At 38.7% G+C, this 23,963-nt stretch overlaps 1 protein-coding gene across 1 annotated transcript; it reads left to right on the top strand.

The window, feature by feature from the left end:
* Window positions 1–16,071: 16,071 nt before the first annotated feature.
* Window positions 16,072–17,526, top strand: LOC141251286 (uncharacterized). The gene has a single exon (XM_073670276.1). The coding sequence runs from the start codon at window positions 16,072–16,074 to the stop codon at window positions 17,524–17,526; it is 1,455 nt and encodes a 484-aa protein (XP_073526377.1).
* Window positions 17,527–23,963: the final 6,437 nt, after the last annotated feature.

Here is a 23,963-nt window from a genome sequence, read left to right as displayed (position 1 = left end):
GGTGTGCTCAGTGGAATCAGTGGAGGAGGCATTGGGTTCAGTTGAGGAGATAGGGTGAATGGGCGCGATATTTGGACGGTCTTCCTCCATAGGGGCTGGAGATGTGGTGTGAGTGGCATGTGGTGAGGACGAGGGCTGAGGAGTGGGCACTTTTCTGGAATGGGAGATAGGGCCTTTTGAGGAGCTAGGACGTCGGAGACTGGCACCGATGAAGTGGATGGTGGAACTGAAGAGGCGGCGGCTGAGCTCTCCATGAAGGCCTGAAATTTTAGAAACGCTACCCATTGCTCTTCGTTGATGTTCATTGGGTTGGCCATTTGTGTGTTTGAGAGAGTAGTTGTGAAGGGGAGATGGTTGTGAGTGAAGGAGAGGTGCAGATTTGAGAGATAAATGCTTGGGAGAGATGAGGGTTTAAGTAGAGAGAATGAATAGTGTGAAAGCGGTGAAGGGGGCTGAATCTGGTGTGGAGGGCTATTTATGGAGGGTGGTGAACGTTCAAATCACAACGGCCTAATTTTGAATCAGGAACGGTACCTTGTTTATCACAGAAGCAAGTAGTCGTTGGTGAGCTGGCGAGTAATGAGTGCAAAGAAGATAGTTGACCGTTGAGGCGCTCGGTCCCTATAACTCTGCCGGTCCCTACACTCAGTTCCTAATCTAATTTGGGCTTCACTCTATTCCAGGTTACTCGGTCCCCAAGGACGGGTTATTCAAAATCTACACTTTCCATCTCTTATACTTACTCGGTCCTCATGTACTGACGCGCTGTGTCTCAATTTCCATTCTTGATAGGATAATTTAACTCGCTTAAGCACATAATAATCTCACACACACAAAGGTAAATAGAAGCTCTTTTAAAAACAGTAAGTGCTAAGCATATATGGGTAGACTTTTTTGACATCTCAATGAATATTCCCAGTTATGGCTTATATGATCATAGGGAACATAACATTAAGATCAAGGATAATGGATTGACCTATAATCACGAATCATATATGGGGTGCTTGATTATAAGGTTAAGAAGCGATCATCATGCATATATATAAGGGTTCGAAAATGAATAGCATGCATATGGATCAAATTTTAGCAAGCAATAGTGTAATCCTAGAAGGGTCTAACTAAGCATTTATCATTTAGCATCACACAGATCATGCGAAGGACGAATACCCCTAAGAGTATAGGCTAGGTTCGTGCACGTATTAGTCCTAAGTTTCCAAGATTAAAAGAAGCACTGAATTACACAAGATCAAGGGAAGAGGCTTACGTGGAAGGAGATGCTTAATGAAAGGGGATCAAGCCCAAGTGAAGTCTGAGTTTGATGAATGGTTCCTTGTTCAAGGCCTTGGTGAATATGTCTGCTATTTGATCCTCAGTTATACAGTGGGTGAGCTCTATGTGATTCTTCTCCACATTATCTTGAAGGAAGTGATGACGCACGTCAATGTGCTTGGTTCGAGAGTGATGCACAAGGTTCTTTGAGATATTGATCGCTCTTGTATTGTCACACCTTATTTCAACCGAGCCCATCGAAATACCAAAATCCTTGAGTTGTTGCTTGAGCCATAGGAGTTTAGCACAACAAGAAGCAGCTGATATGTATTCTGCCTCGGTGGTGTGACACATCAACTGAATTTTGCTTGCGACAGCCCCAAGAAATGAGGCAGGGGCCTAGGAAATTGTGTCATACCTGAGGTGCTCTTTCGATCAACGAGATAACCTGCATAGTCAGCATCTGTGTATCCAACAAGGGTAAAATCGTACTTCTTAGGGTACCATAAACAAAGGTTGTCAGTCCCTTTCAAGTAACGAAAGATATGCTTGATAATAGCAACGTGTGACTCCCTTGGATCGGATTGAAAGCGAGCACAAAGACTCACGGCAAAAACAATATCGGGCCTAGAGGCGGTTAAGTACATCAAAGATCCTACCATACCTCTATAGAGTGTTTCATTCGCCTTTGGTCCGTTAAGGTTTGCATCAAGCTTAGTGCTTGTGGACACTGGAGTGTGAAGGGGCTTGATGTTGTCCATTCCAAACTTCTTTATGATCTCTCTTAGATATTTTTGTTGATGAATTTGAATGCCTTCAGCCTTTTGCATCACTTGCAGTCCAAGAAAGAAGTTGAGATCCCCTATCATGCTCATATTGAACTTGTTGCTCATCAAGTCTTTGAATTTTTCTACAAGCGACATGTTAGTGGAGCCAAATATAATATCATCAACGTATACATGAACCACTAGGATATCGCCCCTATGTTCTTGGATGAAGAGCGTCTTGTCAATTCTTCCCCTTTTCTAGTTGTTGGCGAGGAGGTACTCGGAGAGACACTCATACCATGCCCTTGGTGCTTGCTTTAGCTTATAGAGAGCCTTGTCCAGGAAATACACGTGCTCTGGGCGAGTCGAGTCCTCAAAGCCTGGGGGCTGCTTCACATACACTTCTTCGTTGAGCACACCGTTGAGGAAGGTTGTCTTCACATCCATTTGAAATAGCTTGAAGCCCTTATGTGAAGCAAAGGCAATTAAAAGACGAATGACCTATAATCTGGTGACTGGAGCATAGGTCTCATCATAATCGATCCCTTCTTGTTGATTGTACCCATGTGCTACTAATTGTGCTTTGTTCCTTACCACAACTTCTGAATCATCGAGCTTGTTGTGAAATACCCAGCGAGTGCCTATGATGGTGCGATTAGAGGGCTTAGGAACTAGACGCCGGACTTTATTCCGCTCGAACTCATGAAGCTCTTCTTGTATGGCTGCCACCTAATCCGGATCAAGGATGGCCTCTTTGATGTTCTTAGGCTCAGTGAGGGAGACAAAGGTGTTGAAAGCACAAAGGCAGGTTTCCTCAGTTGTTAGTGCTTCAGCGATTGCCTCCGGAGGTGCTAGTTGAGCTACACGAGAGCGAGTGTGGATTCCAGAATGGACTGGGGTGAGCATGTTCTCTAGAGGATGAGCACCTTGTTGTTGAAAAGCTCTATTGGGAAACTCTGTGCTCTGAGCAATTTCTGAATTAAAGGGCCCTTTGTTATTACTGTCTGAGTCTGGGCCTGAGGGAAATGAGGTTGTATAGGGAAGCACGATTGGATTTAAGGCTTTAGGAGAAGGAGCTCGATCAATATCTGAGGAAGCTTCTAAGGGGGCGACTTTTGGGAATGGATCAGAGGTATTTGACGAAGAAGAAAGGAACACACCTTCATCAAACACTACATGTATGCTCTCCTCGAAGGTTCTTGTTCTTTGGTTGAACACCTTGTATGCTTTGCTTCCTGGGACATAGCCAAGAAAGATGGCTTCATCACTTAGTGCATCGAACTTGCTTAGATTATCTTTCCCATTATTCAGCACGTAGCACTTGCATCCAAATACCCTAAAATGATATATACTTGGAGGGTATCCCTTGATCAGCTCGTATGGAGTCTTGCCTAGTAAAGGTCGTAGAAGGGCTTTGTTGGTGATGTAGCATGCAGTGTTCACCGCTTCATCCCATAGGGAGGGAGTGACTCCACTTTGAAGTAGCATGGTGCACGCCATCTCTACTAAGGTTTGGTTCTTTCTTTCAACCACTCCATTCTGTTGTGGGGTTCTAGGGGATGATAATTTGTGAGAAATACCTCTTTCAACGCAATAGCTCGGCATATCTCCATTTTCAAATTCAGTTCCATGATCTAATCTTATAGAGCGCACCTTAAGAGATAGAGAATTCTTGAGTAGAGCGAATAGCTCGATGAAGCGCGAGGTGGCTTGATCCTTGGAGCGCGGGAATAAGGTACAAGTGAACCTGGAGTAGTCATCAACGATCACAAATATGTAGCGTGCTCCACTAGGGCTTTGAACACGCATTGGCCCACAGAGATGCATGTGAAGCAGCTCAAGGGGCTTCTTTGTAGTGATGTCCAACTTAGCTTTGAACGAGCTTCTGACTTGCTTTCCCTTGACACAATTAGCACAGTGAGTCATGTTGTCTATCTTGATAAGAGGTAAGCCACGGACTAGCTCCTTTGCACGTAGCTTATGTAGAAGATGAAGATTGACGTGCCCTAGTCGTTGATGCCATAAGTCGGTTTGATCTTCTATAGAAGCAAGACAAAGGTGACTCTTTGGGATGAAGCTGGAGTCGAATATATACGTGTTGTTGACTCGCTTCCCCCTTAAGATGATTTCCCCATTAGCATTTCTCACAAATCACTTCGAGGTAGTAAAGGTCACCTCGTTTGGTCTCTCATCACAGAGTTGAGCTACGCTTAAGAGATTGTAGCGAAGGCTCTCCACAAAGTTCACCATCTGGATCTCTATCTTGTCATTGAGATGTACCTTTCCATGTCTAGTGATTTCTCTAGCTCTCTTGTCACCAAATGATACACTTCCACCGTCATATTCTTGAAAACTTCGTAGTCTCTCCTTGTCTCCGGTAATATGACATGAGCAGCCACTGTCTATGTACCATTTGTTCTCGCTGCTCAAGTTTCATTGTAAATAAGCAATCAAACTTTTGGAACCCATTGAAGCTCAGTCTTTCTGGATGGATTAGTTTTCTGATTAGTATGAGGAGAGGTACTACGATCGAGCCTTTGGCCTTTAGATGAAGAGACAGTCATTAAGTAAGAAGCCTCATTCAAGCTACTCACTTCACGTGTAGCGCGAGAGGGTGACCTATATGCCTTTTTACTTAGCGCTTGCTTCTTCTTGCAATAGTGTATAGTGTTACCATTGTTACCACAAAATCTACACCATTCATTGTACTTCACATAACCATATTTGCCCTATCCAGGTCTAAAGGGCTTCCTATCCTTAATCTCGGGATCTAGTATGTTTGTGGCATTCCCTTGGGCTTGGCTCACATACATCTTATGAGCCTTTTCCCTATGAAACCAGTGATTGTCATCCCTTAATGGTTGTTCAAGTGCCTTAACATTTTTCTCTAAGAATTCATTCTTGCTTCTACAAATTTGAAGGGCCTTGTCTAAGGTCTCAGCTTTTTCACTTAATTCTCTAGTGGGCTTATCATTAGCACTTGAGCACTTGGAGGAATCTAAGTCATATCCTAGTCCAGGTCTAGCTTTTACAAGGACAGTTTGGTTCACCGATTTCTCATTAATAGATTGTGTTAATTCTGTGATCTTCGCAAGAATTAGCCCTAAGTCTCTTTCTACCTTGAGTTCTAAATCCTTTAACGATCCACCTTGATGTTGCTTAACCCTTGCATCCCTCGCAGGATTTCATCATCAGACTTAGTTCCCTAGATTTTACTAAGACCTTTTCTTTGTCAGCTAACCTAGTGGACAAGTCTAGACATTCACTACGTAGTTCAGTTACTTCCTCTTCATATTCTGTGATTTGAGATTCTAAAGCTTCAGTGTCTTCTAGTATCCCCTTAATCATATTAATGAGGTATTTCTTTTCAAGCATGTTTAAGCAATTGGGGAATGAATCGAGAGTTTTTACCTCAGAAGTAAGAGCATTTGCATTGGCCATGAGACATTTACCTTGGAAGCCTTTGTGAAGGTCAACTTTGTCATCTTCTTCTCCCCGTGTAGAGAAAAGTGCCTTCTTCTCAGTGGCCTATACTTTTGGGTTGGTGCATGTCTTCGCAAGATGTCCCTTCTTCTGGCAGTTATAGCATGTATACTCCTTGAGATCACGCTTAGCCGAGAATGATGATTCTTCTGGTCCAGCTCTCTTCTTGAACTACTTCTTTACCATCTTTGTCATGAGAGCGACTTCTGTGTTATCGTCCTCATCTTCTTCACCGTCATTGATGTCCATCTTCTCAAGCACCTTCGTGAGCTTCAGCGCTGTTCCAGTGACTTCTTTTACTCGTAGACCCTTTAGTGAGTCAACATTCCCTTGGTCGAAGAACTTGCCAAATATGTCAACTACTGAAAGCTTCTTGCAGTCTGGAGACATGAGAGTGATTCATCGAGTGAGCTCGAACTTTTCTCTCATAGGATAGATGACAACCAGTGTCTGCTTTGAGGGAGGGACGACTACACCAGAGGCAGTCAATTTGTTAATCAGAATCGTGAAGCACGACTGGCAGGTTGACACGCTTTCACCACGGAGTTGTTTAAAGGACTGAAACTCCCTTTGAAGCGTGAAATTTCTGGTATCCTTATGGTCTTCGCTCCCTCTGTGTATGGCGATGATATCTTCCCATATGTCTCTGGCCGTTTGTATGCCAATGACTTTGTCAATATCCGTGTGGGTGAGTCCACATATGATCAGTTGTCGAGCTTTTGCGTTCTTCTACATCTTGGCGTAGTGATTTTCCAACATTGATAGTCTTGGGTTTGAATGAACGTTGTGTGCACTCCCATCCACCAATCAAGTTCTCCTTCTCGAAGCTGGTGAGGCTTGTTGAGGGACATGCCAAGGTTGAACTCTGAGTTCTTCATTGCCGTATTGGAATTGGATCTTGATCTGATACGAATTATGGATCGTGAAGATCTTATCCCTAACTAAAGATTGAACTTTTGTGCGGAAATACAAGACTAAGAACAAATAAACACTTAATTATAAAACATTGTTAATTTGATTTCTCGTGGAACTTACAACTGCTAGGCGAACACACAGTTCTTAGTTTCTCTCTAAACTCTCCTAGATATTGCCTAAGTCTTAAATCAAGATAAACTCTTTCTCTCTCATTCAACAACCATGTTTAAAGATAAATGAACTAAACTATTTATACTATGGCATAATCGTCGGGAACTAGTTACCTAAAAGCATGAAAATAATAAATAAACTACTAAATCTAAACTACCCGAGTATAATGACAAACTTGCTTCAACAGTTAAGATCTCGAATCTGGTAAATCTCTGGCGAATCAATCTTTCCTTCTATAGCTCTTGAAAGATTTCTTTCCGTATATACGCGCTTGGTCCCCTTCAGTGTATTCGGTCCCCTTGAGCGCATCCTCTTTGTATAGTGCATTACTTCTGCAGCTCGATTCTTCACTCTTCGTGTTTGGTCCCCTCTAGCGTCACTCGGTTCCCTTGCTCCTAGTTAAGCGCCTTAAGCGCTATTCTTCTCGCTGGACTCGCTCTTGTATCTCCACTTCAGCTCGTTATTTTCCATGCTTAATCCTCCTAAATAACTCAAAGGCCTATCGATTTCCTGCGATATCTCAATCAATACACATATTAGTTCATAAGGCAGATTGTTATCATTAAAACTGAGGCATTACTAGATATAAGAGCTAAGGGGCTAGTTCATATAACCAACACTAACACAACTAAACCTAAGCTAATAATCCTAATTTGTTACTAACCTAAACTAAAACGGTCCATTAACCCAAATCCTACCAAACTCACCTAACTCCATTAACACACCAATTAAGTTCACTATATAACCCACCCTCATTCTCTCAAATCCTAAATCTATCTCTCTTTCTCATTTTGGCGCTTACAATCTCTCTCTTTTTTATTCGACGATTATCCCCTCACCTCCGATTAATCCCTCGTCTCTGATTGTTCCCTCATCTATGATTTCCCTGTTTGGTTCTCGTCTCTTGTTCATCTTCCTTCTTGGTCATCCATCTCGTTCTATTTAAAATCTCACATCCTCTTTGTTATTTGTTCCTTGTGTGCTCTGTAGTCTCTGCACCACCAATTTTGTCATTAGGGTTGGCCAATTCATTAAGATCTCCAATAAGTAAACACGAGATGTGACAAAAAAAATAAAGTTGATCAAATCCATCCAAAATGCTTTCCTGTGTGCATCCTAAGGTGGAGCATAAGAAAAAATGAGCATCATACATTGATTTGTACTCAAAATTTTATATTTCGCATCTATGAACCTAGAAGAGGAAATTACAATTTTGCAAAGATCATGAACCAATTGGTAAGTTTCCCAAGTGGAATAATACCACCTGGAAATCTAGTAGAAGGAATAAAATGGTGTGAGTCAAACCCAACTTCTTCCCACACCCCGATATTTGTTTTTTTTTGGGATCTATTCTCCACACAGAGTTGGCATTTGAATATGTCTGGATTTACTAAAGAAATTTACATCCAACCATATGTTGTTATGATCGATACCACGATAATTTCACATTCCAATCTTGATTAATAACCATCTTTTTTTGGTGTGCATGTGCACTTGGTCATGCAATTTATGGGTATCATATTTGCTTTAGGTGTATACAAAGTAATTGGTATTGACCAAGGTAGGGAATGACATAATACCGAATAGATTGTTAAAATCCAAGTGTGAATAATAACCTCAGAACCCAATATAGGATTGAGGATAAAAATTCTTAGTTATACAATAAATATTCTTAAATATAAATAAAGTATCCTATATGTTAACGCCAGATACAAGGCTTCTGAATAGCAAATTGAAGAGGAGTATTTAGATATCAATACAAAGAGTATAATACCAAAACCCAACTTTGATAATTATATTTACAATCCAACTGATGCATCAACCTGAATCCACTGTCTAAAATACAGGCTTCATAAAGCCAACATGATAGCGCAAGTTTGCCTGATCGTTAGGTGAATAAATTCGGTTATGAAAAAATAATAGACTTGAAGATCTCAATTATCGACTAACCTTAAACTATTCAAAAAGGGTCTTAATGGAAGTAAGGTCAATTCCTTAAAGAGATATAAATACTCGTAATTATAATCTTTATTAATTTCAAAGTAACTGAGATGGAAGGGGTTTACGCAGACAAAACACTCAACTCAAGCAACAAACAAATGAAATAAAGAAGGGTTTATGGAATGGAGAGGGCACTCAATATTATCCAATCCTAGTTGATAGGATGATCATAGAAATTCATTCAAAACCATTCATTCAATGTGTTCTTATTTCTATATAAAAGTAACTAGAACCTCAAAACAGAGTATTCTAATCCTATCAATCTTAGTTAACCATGAGAAACAACAATGATTCAAACTAATAGAAGCAATTAGTAAAGAATATCAGGATATGATGCTAGTAGAGCGGCTAGTCAACATATCTATCATCTACATGACAAACTAGCTTGAAACAGATACTAATATGACATGTTGGCTTCAACGGGAATAGAATGCATCAAACAGACACAAAGTATCCTAATAGTGGATACAATCAACCCAAAGACTAGTTTGTCAAACTAGAAAACATATCAATCAATCCTAAATCATCCAGCACAAGAGAAGACATAACACAGTTGCAAAAGATAAGGAATAGAAAATCTCACAATTGTAATCAAACTATAAACTTCAAGATCTGACTAAGAGTCGATGGACGCTTAGTCTTTGTTCATCTTGCAAAGCACAAAACTAATCTGGAGCCAAGGTTAGAGAATACAATTGTTTTTCTCTACCTTAAATCATAAACCTATACTATCTCATTATCTAAAATAACATAGGGAAAGAAGGTAGGACAAAGTTACCTAAAATAAGAACTAGAGACTCAACTAAGGAAAAAGGACATAAAAGTTCCGGTCTTGCCTCATATAGAACACTCGTGTCTAGCGGACGCCCTTGATGGACCGGAAGGCGTCTCTATCACTTCAAATTCGTACTCTTCACACAAGAATACCTATGGTTGCCCCTAATGGACCGACGATCGCCTCTAACACTTCATTGATGACTGCCTATAATGGACCGCCGACCGCCTCTCGAGCAGTTTCAGCATCTGCGACGTTGTAGCAAAAATATCATAACTTTTGACTTCGAGCTTGATTACGCTCAACTTTTGAGGGAAAAATCTAATCTTCAATATCTAACTCCTCAATTTGGAATCACTTAATTTGAGCATCGGAATTGAGAGAAATAACCATTTGAAAACTCAGTATAATGTTCTACAACTCGCATCCTTGATTCGGTCTTTGTTGTTCCTTTGGTCTTATAATGTCTTCTACTCTTCTAAAGTATTCCAATCACTTGAGTTCTCACACTTCATGTAGAATTTTCAATGTACCCAAATGTGCTTTAAAGTAGCTCATAATGCACTAAAATACCGTCAAATATTTGCGTATAAACATGTCTTAATCATGTCTATGACAACACCATAGCATAGTCTATACAGCCCATCACATGTCCATAAACAATGCCATAAAGACCAAAAACAAAACTAACAACTCCCCTACTATAAGGATTAGGGTTTGAATTCAGCACAAAAAGTGACCAAATGAAACAGGTGGTGATAACCATAAAAATGGGTCAAAGTTGAAGAGATGAGATAATATCAGGTTATGGCTCAAATTGTTTAAATCCTGCCATTGCAGAAGTCGCGATCGCCCTTTTCACTTTGAGTCTTCTGGTGGATTGTCTCTATCACGATTGTAAAGTCGAAGTCGTGAGGCGGTGATTTCCTGCTCAAATTTCTTCAAAGGAGAAACTACGGTAGCCACGAAAAGTCGCACACATGATTCTGACTTAGCCAAATTCCTTTCGCTCTTTCCTTATGCCATGCTCTTGGTCATAATCGCCACTCTTGAGTCGTTGTAAATTCATCTCTAAGGCTCCATTTTCACTCCGACGTGGTTTTGTCTCTTCTCTTCTCCTCCTCTTTTCCCTTCTCTTCTTGTCTTCACTTCCTCTTCTTCCTTCTCTTATCTTCTCTTCTTTTCCCTTAAGACATAATGTCGCTTTAATCTTCAATTTCTTCAACACTTGAAGCCATAAAATAGTTCATAAGACATCTAAAACACCTCAAAGTATGCATCTACAACTCCTTATTACACCATATAACGTATGTTATGTCATCTATAATAAAGAAATTCACCAATGTAAATCACACATCAAAGTAGAACAAGAATACAGTTTTAAAGTTCTCAATCCCTCTTCCTATTCTTTTAAGGGCCCGGTTCTGGCCAGAACAGACCCTTAGATTAGAAAGAGGTCGTTCTTATTTATCAATCTAATGGATGGGGATAAAATCTATAAGCGGTCCCTACTTGTAGAACCTAATTCTCCACGCGCATAGCCGAATACCACGTGCTCGATCAAAATAAAAAAATGAGCGAGACTGTTGTCTTCTCACAACTTCCCACACACAAACCTGAAAAAATAGGGATGATGGGATATGAATGATCGAATCCCTAAATCCATCAAAAACTCCAAAAATAACATATTCAAACGCAAAATTACAAGATGGCAAGTTCAGATTCCACTTCGACAGGTGAGGTGCATTTATTTCGACCATATGAGACTCTCAAAAACTCTGTTAATGCTTCTTTTGCAGCAAGTCTTCAGAGTGAAACAGAGAGCGAGAAATTGAAAGGTCAGAAAACATCAAAAATTGATTATTAAGCACTTATTTCATTATTGACTTGATAACTCATCTAATCTCCATTTGTAGAGCTCATAACAAAACAAAAATATGAGAAAGATTCAACACAAGCTGAATCACAAGGTATTATGTCGAAAAATATGGATTTTTCATAGATGATTGTGCAAATGTATCTGCAATGTAAGTACTACTATGAAAAACTGGGTCAAAAATTTAAGGGGTCACTAAACTTTGCTGATGTTGCAAAATGGTCACTAAAGTTCAAAACGTTAAAAAATGGTCAGTAAACTATGAGAAGTGAACTTCCCTTCACAAATAATGGTTACCAAAACTCTAGGCGGTGACCATTTTTTCAACAGAGAAGTTGACTTAATCATAATTTAGTGACCATTTTTAACGTTTTGAACTTTGGTGACCATTTTGTAACTTCAACAAACTTTAGTGACCCCTCAAATTTTTGACCCATGAAAAACTAGTACAAATGTGGTGCTTCCTTAAAATGTGCAAATATATTGTGGATATATTTGTTGTGCACTTTGTGTAGATACTTTTGACATTTGTGCAACTACTTTAGTATTTGTGCAACTACTTTAGAGTTTTGTGCAAGTGTAACCTTGTACATCTACTTGTAGTCTTTGTGCAAGTACTTTTGGTATTTGTGCATATACTTTAGAGTCTTTGTGCAACTACTTTTAGTATTTGTGCAAGTACTTTTAGTATTTGTGCAGATACTTTAAAATTTGATGCAACTATAACCTTGTGCATCTACTTGTAAATGCAAGTATTTTTGATGTTTGTGGAGATACTTTAGAGTTTTGTTCAACTATAAACAAGTGCATCTCCTTGTAGTCTTTTTGCAAGTACCTTTAGCGTTTGTGCAAATACTTTATACTTTTTTTCTTTTCTCCAAGTGTTTCTATCTTTTTCTGTGCATGTGTCTTTTAGTTTTTCTGCAATCAGTTATGTTTTTTTGTCCAAATGTTTTCAACTAAAGGGAAGGGGGAGGTAGTTGCCTCAAATAAGAGAGAGGTCATGGAGTTAAGGTACCAGCTACCTGTTAAGGTACAACAATATGAGCATTTCGGAGGACCCGTACGAGGAGTCTGATTTGGAGGAGTATCAAGAGTACCTTTTCAACGAGTACCATTACTCTGATGGAGTAAAACATGATGATTACATGACATGGGATGTCCAGTATAATGATTATAACTAGATTTACTTGTGGTTATATGTTATGAGGCTTATGCAGACGTACTTCCGGAATGGCATGGAAGTTTTTTACAGTGGCATGGTGCTTGATGAACTCATTTGTGTCGTAGTTTAGTAGATTTAGTTAGTTTAACACGTATTTTGTGGTTTTAGATGGATCTGTAATGAATATGGTAGGATGTGCGGTTATTTCTGAAGCATGTACAATTAGTTGTGGGAAATGCGCATATGTTTTTGTAACGTTTTTATGGTATTTGATGGATCTGTACTGTGTATGGTAGGACTATGTAATTGTTTTATGAAGAATGTGCATCTAGTTATGTGAAATGTGCATGTGTTTCTAATTGTCACCTTGATATTTATGTATAATCATCTTTTGGCCTCTCAAGTACTTGCAAAAATTTCTTTAAGATACTTTCAAGTAATTCATGTGCACTTATATTCAACTAATGTGCATGTACAATGAAATAATGTGCACGTATAGTGAACTAATGTGCACGTATAATGAGAGTGTGCAACTCTAGAGTGTGAGTGAACAAAAACAGAATTCTGTGTACTTACATCCACTAATGTGCACTTAGAATAGTAGTATGTATAATTAGAATTCATTGGAAGTGTCAAGTACAGAGTGAAAAGTATGCAAAAACAATACATGTGCACTTACATTACAGAGATGTGCATGTACAATTGTAATATGTGCAATTAGATTCAACATATGTGAATAAAATTACTTCAACAAAGTCCCAAACATATGTAAAACCCCATACCGCACATAAAATACAAATATAGAAGATCTTAACGAAAAATCAACATGAATCCATGATCAACTGCTACGAAAAAATGTCGAATCAACCAAAAATCAACAGATCAATTATTTGCATACAGAACATATAATTTCAAAGCTTGATCGAGTGTTTCAAAGAGTTGACCCACAAAAGGCTTTATATCTTCACTACTAGATGGTATGTAGTATTTTGAATTCCCAGGGGAGAAGGATAGAGTGAAAGTGGAGTCATCACTAAATCCTACAAACACAAACACGTTAGCTTGTTAATTAAGATGATTATGATGCTTGTGCAAAAATGAAATAAAACACGTGCATCGACAGTAAACATTTGTGCAGTTAATTGTAACCTACAGTGAACCAATGTGCATACAGAGTTTCCAACGCACTTACTTTCAGAAAATGTGCACGTACAACGTAAGTATGTGCAAATAATTCAATGTATGTAAATAAAAAATACTTCAATGAAGTCGAGACAACATGTAGAACACATATTATCACCTATAACAAAAATAGCAGGGGAGATGAAAAAAGAGAGATTTTAAACCTGAATCCATGATCAAAGCTACGATAATGTCAAATCAACCAAGAACAAACAAATCAATGACTTGAAACACCAGATCAATATGAAATAGAGAGGTTTATAAAGTCGTTAACCTCAAAATCTGTGAATGAAAAAGGATCGACCAGAAAAAGTAAGAGATGATCAACAAATTACAAATACCGATGTGGAAGAAAGCGTTCGAATGTCTTCAATCTCGATAGAATGCAATAGATGAATTCGCTGGATGAAAAAGGAACGATGATAGAACAAAAGATCTGTAACTTGCACGGAAAGAAAGACGCAAAAAAGGAAGGAAGATCAATTAACGCGAATAAAATGAAGGGGGAAAGAAGAGTCATGCGCTAATTCAAATAAATTAAGAAGAAAACATTGACCATTGATTGAGGACAATAGAACGAAATGTAATCCATTCTCAATTCTAATCCGTACATGCGTTCTAACATAATACATTCACATCTTCTAATACAAAGTTGTTTAAAAATCTTTTCATAAATATTAATTCATCTGGTCGTATTTCTCTCTCGTTGCAAGATTACATCATTTTCTATTAACCATTTCACAACCCTTTTAAATCGACCGATGGAATTACTTCTTAGTTGAAAAAAGAAGATCCTTTTTTTTTTGAGAAAGTTGAAAAAAAGAAGACAAATTTGGAGGTTACTATTTTGGTTAAAGCATCTAAGTCTTTGGGCCAGCCCACGAGTAAAGCCCAAAAAGCCCGACAATCCATCTAAATTTTGTGTTCACAATCACGAACACGTCTGTCGATCCTAACCGTCCATCTCCTTGACCACTCAAGGAAAAAATAAATCCACCCACTTACACTAGCTAGATCCAGCCCTCCAATTTTAGCCTTAGTGATCCAACGTCTCAACAGAACTCTCATTTTGTGCATTCACTCCTACGCTGCCATCTCCTTCTCCTCTCAATCACATGCTCTGCGAATCGCCATAGCTGAATCTCGGGGTCTCCGGCCAAGGCATATTCTCCTTTAGCTATGGTACGCCGTCGAAGTTACAGCTTTTTATACCAGTTGGATCTCAATTTGTTTCGTTTTCTTTGTCTACTTCCTTTGTTTGAATTAAGAGAATATCGAGGTTAGGTTTAGTAGATTTCAATTTTTTTTTTTTTTTTTGAAATTGATCTGGATAGGGTTTGCTGCTGTGGAGTTGATTCTTAAATGTTATCGTTTCATTTTGATATTTGAATGCATTTCCTAGTGTAAAAGGTTCGAATGTTCTAGACTTGATAGGGTTTCAGTGCGAAAATATGGATTCGAAGACTAATTTTTCTTTTCGGGGTTAAATGAATTGATATAGAACTGCAGACCGACGAAATTACTCGTTTTCCTTTGCAATTTGGATTCAACTTTAAGTTTGGTGTGTTTAGTTGATGGTATGGTCTTTCAGAAAAGATGAACATGGGAAATAGTTGAATTGGAAGGACATCTGACTCCCCTACTTGTGTCACAATGTTGGTATAGAGCTCCCAAAGATGCTCTTGTTAATTTAGATTAGTGGTTGACTTCCAATGCAGCTTGGTTAGAGGCGAATCTGGTTTATCTATTAGCAGATTGTTCATCCTGCAATTTAGGAAAAGGAACACTTTTTTTTGTGTAGCTGCAATCCTTTATATACAAGTCAAAATGAAGATCACATAATAGGGGTTTACCTAAAGTAGCGTGCTCTGGCAACATAGTTCAATCCCTGTTTTTATTCTATCTCATGTCGAACAAGTCACAGTGTCATATTTCTTGCAGTGGAAACTCTCATTCTTCCACTTCAGATGCACAAATTTTAGTACTTGAAGGCTTCAGCCCTAGGTGTCAATCATTTGCATGTTGCCTGATTATCTAGGCCTTAATGAAACAGGCCACTTGATATACTTCTATGATTATCTGTGGACTTACCCAGGCTTGATAACATGTTGAACAAACAATCAGGTTTTAATGGGCCATAGAGATATATAGCTAAAGGCTGTTAAGTTTGTATCCTTAAGGCCTAGATTCTCATGAACAACATGATTTCTTGTAACTGAAGGAAAAGGTGTTTGATTTGATTCTAAACCGATTGACAAGAAGATTTAGTAAATCATAAGAAGAAAAAGATCATGTTTCTGAACATGCTGCAACAATTAGCGCTTAAACCTTTATTGATACCTAGATTAAATGCATTCGTTTACTTTACTGATCAGCTTATATGTGGGTTTTAATGTGCGTTTGATCTGAATAGGCGAATTAAATGTATATCTGATGTGGTTGTTGATGTTGTTAAAAATAGGCACCCATGAAGGGCATTTTTAATCTGCAAAGAACAGGACTTGTACAGCGTTTAACTGACCAGAAGGCTTTAGGGTGTGGTAGACTGTTGAGCACTCAAGCCGCTTCAACTTCAACCACCCCACAGCCCCCACCACCCCCACCTCCCCCAGAGAAAACCCATTTCGGTGGACTCAAAGATGAAGATCGCATCTTCACCAACCTCTACGGCCTCCACGACCCCTTTCTCAAAGGCGCAATGAAGCGCGGCGACTGGCACAGAACCAAGGACTTGGTTTCCAAGGGCACCGACTGGATCGTCAACGAGATGAAGAAATCCGGTCTCCGAGGACGCGGCGGTGCCGGTTTCCCCTCCGGGCTTAAATGGTCCTTCATGCCAAAAGTATCAGACGGCCGCCCTTCATATCTGGTAGTGAACGCCGATGAAAGTGAACCCGGCACATGCAAAGACAGAGAGATAATGCGCCACGACCCACACAAACTCCTGGAGGGCTGTCTCATCGCTGGTGTAGGAATGCGAGCTTCGGCTGCTTATATCTATATCAGAGGCGAGTATGTCAACGAACGCTTAGCCCTTGAAAAAGCGAGAAAAGAAGCGTACGCAGCCGGGCTGTTGGGAAAGAACGCGTGCGGCTCCGGGTATGATTTCGAAGTCCATATCCATTACGGCGCCGGCGCGTATATCTGCGGCGAAGAGACCGCGCTTCTCGAGAGTCTCGAAGGGAAGCAAGGAAAACCGAGGCTAAAGCCTCCTTTCCCTGCCAACGCCGGTCTCTACGGATGCCCTACAACCGTTACAAACGTCGAAACCGTCGCAGTCTCTCCCACGATTCTGCGACGCGGTCCGGAGTGGTTCGCTAGCTTCGGTAGAAAAAACAACGCCGGGACTAAATTGTACTGCATTTCAGGTCATGTGAACAAGCCTTGCACGGTTGAGGAGGAGATGAGCATACCGTTGAAGGAGTTGATCGAGAGGCATTGCGGCGGGGTCAGGGGGGGCTGGGATAATTTACTGGCTGTCATTCCTGGAGGCTCTTCGGTGCCTTTACTCCCGAAGAATATATGTGATGACGTGCTTATGGATTACGATGCGCTCAAGGCTGTTCAGAGTGGACTGGGGACTGCAGCGGTTATTGTGATGGATAAATCCACTGATGTTGTGGATGCGATTGCGAGGCTGTCGTATTTCTATAAGCATGAGAGCTGTGGGCAATGTACGCCGTGTAGGGAAGGAACCGGGTGGTTATGGATGATTATGGAGAGGCTGAAAGTAGGGAATGCGAAGTTGGAGGAGATAGATATGCTTCAGGAGTTGACGAAGCAGATCGAAGGGCATACGATTTGTGCTCTGGGAGATGCGGCTGCGTGGCCGGTTCAGGGTCTTATCAGGCATTTTAGGCCAGAGATCGAACGAAGAATCAATGAGCGTGCGCAGATGGAGTTGATGCAGGCTAATGCTTAAGTTATTCATTTCAAGGTTGTGATCTCTAGTCCTTTGCTTTGAAATGTGAAATGTGGTTTGTTTTTCAATGCAAAGCATGAGAGTGTTTAGTTGTTTTGGGTGCAGGTTTTTGTTTTGATGCAATAGATGAGGGAGATGCTTATCAATAAAGGGTTAAGAATGATTGTTTCCTTGATGAAAACTTGGAGGTAGTTCTGAATTCTTGATCTCTCTCTGAACCTTTGTTTGGGTTTTAAAATGTGCCAGTTTATGATATATACATTCCATATTCCTATTCCGATTGTTATCGGGTTCTTTCTTGAGACTTACATATAACATTGTATTCTGTCTGTTCTGATATCAGTGAGATTATCAAAACATGATATTTGTGTATCTCCGTCAAAAAAAATATTCTATTTTGTTCTCTAACCATCAGATTAGATAAGATTTAAATTATCACGCCTGATGATCTCGATAAGACCTTTTTCCTAAGATTAAGAGTCTCTTAAAAAAGAGATGATTCTTTGATAGTTCCTTTATATTGTCTTTTTTCACCACCAGATTAGCACTCAAAATTAGCTTCTCCGCTTCTATTTCGCTTTTTGCAATAAAATTCGTTGTTCTATTTGCTTCCCTGTAAACATGCCTAAAAACACAAGATTCAAACATTCTGATTTCTGAAACATCATTGCTATTTTTCAAGGCACCTTCCAAGAGTGATTAAGAGAATTAATAAGAATTAAGTTATCCCTTCTACTTCTATCTGAGCACACCCAAACAACACTGAGCCGCCCTAACTCTCATCAAGGCTGCAAGGGCCTCAACGACAAGAACGGAAGTTCCCGGAACATCAATTCTCTTGTAACAATGGTTCTATCTTCATGATCTCTAATAATGTAATCAATAGCCTAACCCAGTGTTGCTTTGGGCCATGCTGTCAATTTTCACTCCTGTTTAATATCCACATATGTCGATGTTGTTTAATGTTAATAGCCTGACCCAGTGTTGCTTTGCTTCTTCTTCTAAATTCTCTCATAATCTGACGTTAATTGTTTGTTGCCTAGTACTTTTCTGTATTGGGTGTTTTGAACAATGCTTATTGTGGTTAAGGTCACCTTCTCTACTGGTTCACCTATATTACATTAACATGAATATCGACTATGGGAGTTGTTGTGGTGTCCAATGTACTCATTTTTGGATTGAAATTAGCTTTCTTAAAAAGTCTAACCACCTAGACCTCTTATGTCTAGCCGAATCTAAACTTAATACCCATCCTATGCAAATTTCCTTCATCGCACGAGTTTTAAATTTACATACATTTCCATGCTAATAACACAAAAGGAGGTCTTTGGCTTCTTACCACTAATAATACCCCATGTACGTTTATTTCGATTGTGTATAATGTCGATATAACATAATAGTCGCTCATCATAAAGATAGTACAAAATCTTATCTCATATTCTTTATATATGCTCCATCGGTAAATTCTGATAAGCATGAGTTTATGCATTCACTAATAAACCATTTCCAACAACCTTTTATTATTATTGGCAATTTTAGTGACATTTTACCATCCAATGATAAGTAGGGGACAACATATCCCAGTACACCAGATTTCGTCGTTTCCAATCTATTCTAATTCAATATGGACTACAAACAGTCCCTTTTACCGGGTTTTCCTTTACCTGGCATCGCTCGGCCTTGCATCCTGATGCCATTTATGAATGCCTTGACCGTGCCTTAATTCACCACTCGATTATTCATCTATTTTCTAACCTTACTGTGGTGCATAAACCTTTTACAATATTGGATCATTGTTGCATCATTCTCCAGCTTGGAGCTCGAGCGCCTTTCCATTCCTTTCCTTTAAATTCGAAAACACATGGACCAAATACCCTTCTTATAAGGCAATTGTGGCTTTATCCTGGTCACATAATTTTCAAGGCTATGTATACCTTGTATATGCCAACGTATGCTTAAACAACTCGCTAAAACCTGAGTCTGGGGTAATACTCATAATAATCAAAAGCAGCTCACTATGGTTTCCCGGCTGAATTCTATCAAGCTTACTGGAATATTGTTGGCCCTTCTGTTATTGCTACTACGCATGCATCTTTCCATTCGAAAATTCTACTTCATGATGCAACTCATTCATTCATTATTCTATTTTCCAAGACATATAATCCTATAACAATTAACCATTTTGACTTATTAGTCTTTGTAATACATCATGTAAAATTATTACGAAAATTCACACTAACCGTCTTGGCCATCTTCTACCTTCACTTATTCATCCTCTTCAAGGGACATTTGTGAAGGTCGACTTATCCAAGACAATATTCTAATCGCCCATGAAATATTTTACTCTTTTCATAGGAAGAAGAAAGGCCACCGGGGCTGGATGACTATCAAACTTGATCTTGAAAAAGCTTATGGAAAATTGCAATGGCCCTTCATTCAACTAGTTTTAAAACACTTTGGGTTCCATAGTGACCAGATTCAATTTATTATGATATGTGTCCGATCTTTTTTCTTTCTCAATTCTGTTTAATAACATTCCTGGCCCGGTTTTTAGACCACAATGTGGTCTTCGCCACGAGGATCCTATTGCTCCCTTCCTATTCATTCTAGCCGTAGAATATTTAGCTCGCATGTTACAAGCTGAAGCTCAATGCCTATCAAACTCACCATACATGGTACTTGCTTACCTTTTTTTAGTTTTGCGGATGATACAATCATATTTGCTAATGCGACAGAAAGAAACATGCGTTATATTCATGGCGTGTTTCAACAGTTTATCAACCTTTTTGGGTTGGTCATAAACTATCATGAAAGCTCTTTCCAAACCTCCGCCAACATATCAATGATTCAAAAGCAGCGCTTTGCATCCATTTTGAATATTCACTTAGCGACTACCACTGAAAAGTACCTTCGAATCCCTATTGTTTCTGGTAGATCTAAAAATGAGTGTTTTGATTATGCCATCGTAAAGCTCAAAAAACAACTTTCTTCCTGGAAAGCGAACTCCCTGTCCCAGACTAGTAGAACAATATAATCCAATCTAATCTATTTATCCAAAACAAACTATCTACAGAGTTCTTATTTACCCATTGGTATTTGTAATCAAATTGATGATATCAACAAACAATTTTTCTGAAATAAACCTAAATGTGCGACCCCACCGTTGTAATAACTCTACCTTTTATATCTTAATAATCAAGTTGATACTTAACTCGGTATATATTAACCTTTCATTATATTTTCAAGGGTATTTTTCTAACTTTTAGAAACACCTTAAAAGACTTATAACTAATTCAAGGCTGAAATTATCCTAGAAGGTTATTCTTGCAGCATTCAAGAAAATTATGGATAAATTCTATAATTATCCATAATTTTCAATCATCCGTTGGAGACTTGCAACTATCCATCTTCATCATTTGCCTATACTATTTTGAGGTCTCCTCCTTCTCTTCATAGCCTTACTATTGCAGTCTATTTCTTGTCTTTGCCATATGATAATTAATGCATCCTTATCTCTTCATCATCCATCTATATCATCATCATTGTCCTATAAATGAGGAGGTTCTTCCTCATTTTCACTCTCAGCCCGAATCTCAAATCATCCCATTTACTCTAGTTCGAGACTTTATTTTCTTATTCTGACCACAGGTTCAAATTTTTCATACTCAAATTAGTGGATTTAGACTTTTGAATCATCCAATTCCATTTACGAAGGACATCCATCTAACTCCGAAGATTGTAAGTTGTTCTTACACTCTATTTTTATGTTGCTTCTTTCTTTCTGTATTATTGCAGCTCTCGTCAATAATTTTATGAGATTCTTGATTCTAAATTGAGTTCAACTCGACAAAAATCCAACAAAACCATTCTCATCCAGTTTCGTCGTCATTTGACCCTTGAACGAGCTCTTGAAACTTCATTGCGCAGCCCAGCCTCTGAATTCCAGTGTGAACAGTTAGTGCTTATGGTTTTCCCGTTTCCCGAGTATATAGTTCATCTTTTCTCGATTTTATTGATGCTAAATTTTATTTCGTTTCAATAAGAATTCAATGATACCAACCACGTGCGATTCCGTCGCCGCTTGAGCCTTGAATGAGCTCTTCGAAGTTCATTGTGCAACCAACCTCTGATTTTTGGCGTGAACAGTGAGTGCTCACGACTTTCCCTTTTTCCGAGGCTTAGTTCACCGTTTGTTAATTTTCTTGATTCTAAGTTGTACTTAGTTTCGATACAAAAAGTACCAACCATGTCTGATTCCATCGCTGTTTGATTCCTAAACAAACAGGCTAAACTCGATTGTGCAGTTCTTCGCTTCCAACGAGTTCTATACAAATTTGTGGTAATACTCTATGTATTATACCATTAAATTCCTTGTTTGCCTCTTAAAATAAGTATTTCAATTTATTGCGATCACTTAAATTTATTTACATGATTCATACATATAAGTACGTTTATAAGTCCCGTTAATCGATTCATCCAGGAATCTAGTCCATTGACTAGGAATCTTATATCCGTTCGACACGCAACAACATCTTCTGATTTAAGGCAAGTGGCCGTTCGCTCTTGCTTATTTATTTATTCCATATTTGTCTTAATTAGAATTGAATCGATCATTATATTAAAATGGGATAAAGTAATTCTCTTGTGTGTTGGGAACATCAATTACAAACCTAAAATGAATCTAATATTTAGGTTATATGCATATAGTGGCTACACTTATTATATATATGCACATTATTATCTTAGAGTGATGGATGAACTATATTGTGGATTGATGTGGATATGAATGTATAGTTAGCACGAGTGTTCGTAGGAACACTATGTACCTCGCAAGGTCTAGTTGTTTTTTATATCTCGGTATTAAGATATTGTGCCCTGATATATTTTGTCCATGGCCGTACCCTTATATGTGGATATAAGTGGTGGTGCACTTAGCTAGTACCGACAATCGGGTATTATTTCCTTCGTTCTCATTGCGAGACATCATTAAAAGCTTCAATGTAATGATCGTTTCGGAAGTAAGAAAGTGATAGCGTGCACTTTAGTCTACTTTAGGTCATGTTTATTTCGTCTTAATAGAGTTATTTTGCTTCTTTCTAGTCTAGTTTTATTTTATTTTCATTGGTTTTTTGTAGAGTCGGTGTCTACTCTTTCTTTTGATGATTTCAGGTGTTTTGGAGGCGTTTTCCTTGGAGATCATGAGCATTCATATGATAGTGTTCGAGTCGAAGAATTGAAGATATGGTGTAAAGGCGAGAACTTAATGAAGAAGGGGTCAAGGAATGACGGGAACGAGCCAAGACAAGCTACATTTGAAGTGGAGTGAACAAAGGGAAACTCGGCCTCATACTCGGCCGAGTTTCAGCCTGAGTAAGTGAGGAAAAGGGAAACTCGGCCTCATACTCGGCCGAGTTTCAGCCCGAGTCGGCAAAGTTTCCTTGACTCTTTGTGGTTTATCTTGTAACTTTTTGACTTCTTGAGGGTTATTTTAGTATTATCATTTGAGATGTATAAATAGATTGTCTTAGAACTTGTTTTGGACCTCTCTCTCTACCTCTCTTTTGCCACCTTGAAAACCCTAGTTTGCATTTTGGAGATTTTTGAAGATTTCTCAAAGATTAGAGGGTTCTATTCTAGATTGAATCAATTATTTCTCTTATTCTCATCTTGATCTATGAATTTCTCTATTCTTATGATGTTTTTGATTTTTTCTTCCATTATGCATAGCTAAATCCATAGTTCTAGGATTGGGGGTGATCCCAACAATGAATTGGTAGATTTTCTTCTTGTGTTTGTATTTGATAGCATGGTTTCTTGTTTGATTTGATTCTAGGGCTCTTATTGAGATTGAGATAATCATTTACAATTCTATTAGGTTGAGTATGAAAGGAGATACCTATATATTTCAATTAGACATAGCATGAGTCTGAAAGGAGATTGTTTATGTTAGAACTACCTAGAATTGAACCCCGAATAAACTTGTTTGTTCTTGTGAGGATCTAAGTAATCATAGAAACCTAGGTTTGTTTGGATTTAGCTGAGCACGAAAGTGGATGTTAACCCGGTCTAGTTCTAGTTTCTAAGTGCCTAATAGTCTAAACTTGATTAACTTTGCACGATAGTGGTTGTTAGTTGGAGTTTATATACGTCTACTAACTTTTGATAGGAATTAGTAGATATATTTGATTGCTTACCGTCAAACAAGTCCATGCTATTCTTTGTTAAACACATCTTGTAATCTACCAAGGAGTTGTTGTGGTGATCCTTAATCCTAGATATTTCTCATTCACATAACCTTTCAAAAGTTGTGTTTTCTTATTTTCGTAGCACAATCAAAAAACTCTCTTCTTACGACTTAGCTTACCAGTTTAGTTACAAAAGACACTACTTTGTCCTCGTGGGAACGACACTTGAAAAGTTACAATTGATCCCATACG

This window comes from Phyllobates terribilis, unplaced genomic scaffold (genome assembly GCF_046119375.1).
Source record: "Phyllobates terribilis strain yellow unplaced genomic scaffold, ASM4611937v1 Scaffold_6793__1_contigs__length_41974, whole genome shotgun sequence".
NCBI classification, from domain to species: domain Eukaryota; kingdom Metazoa; phylum Chordata; class Amphibia; order Anura; family Dendrobatidae; genus Phyllobates; species Phyllobates terribilis.
Note: the sequence above shows the minus strand (reverse complement) of the source record. Positions and strands in the feature narration are given on the sequence as shown.

Excerpts from the sequence above, each read along its gene's own strand:
- LOC141251286 (XM_073670276.1), top strand. The coding sequence starts at position 16,072 with ATGAAGGGCATTTTTAATCTGCAAAGAACAGGACTTGTACAGCGTTTA.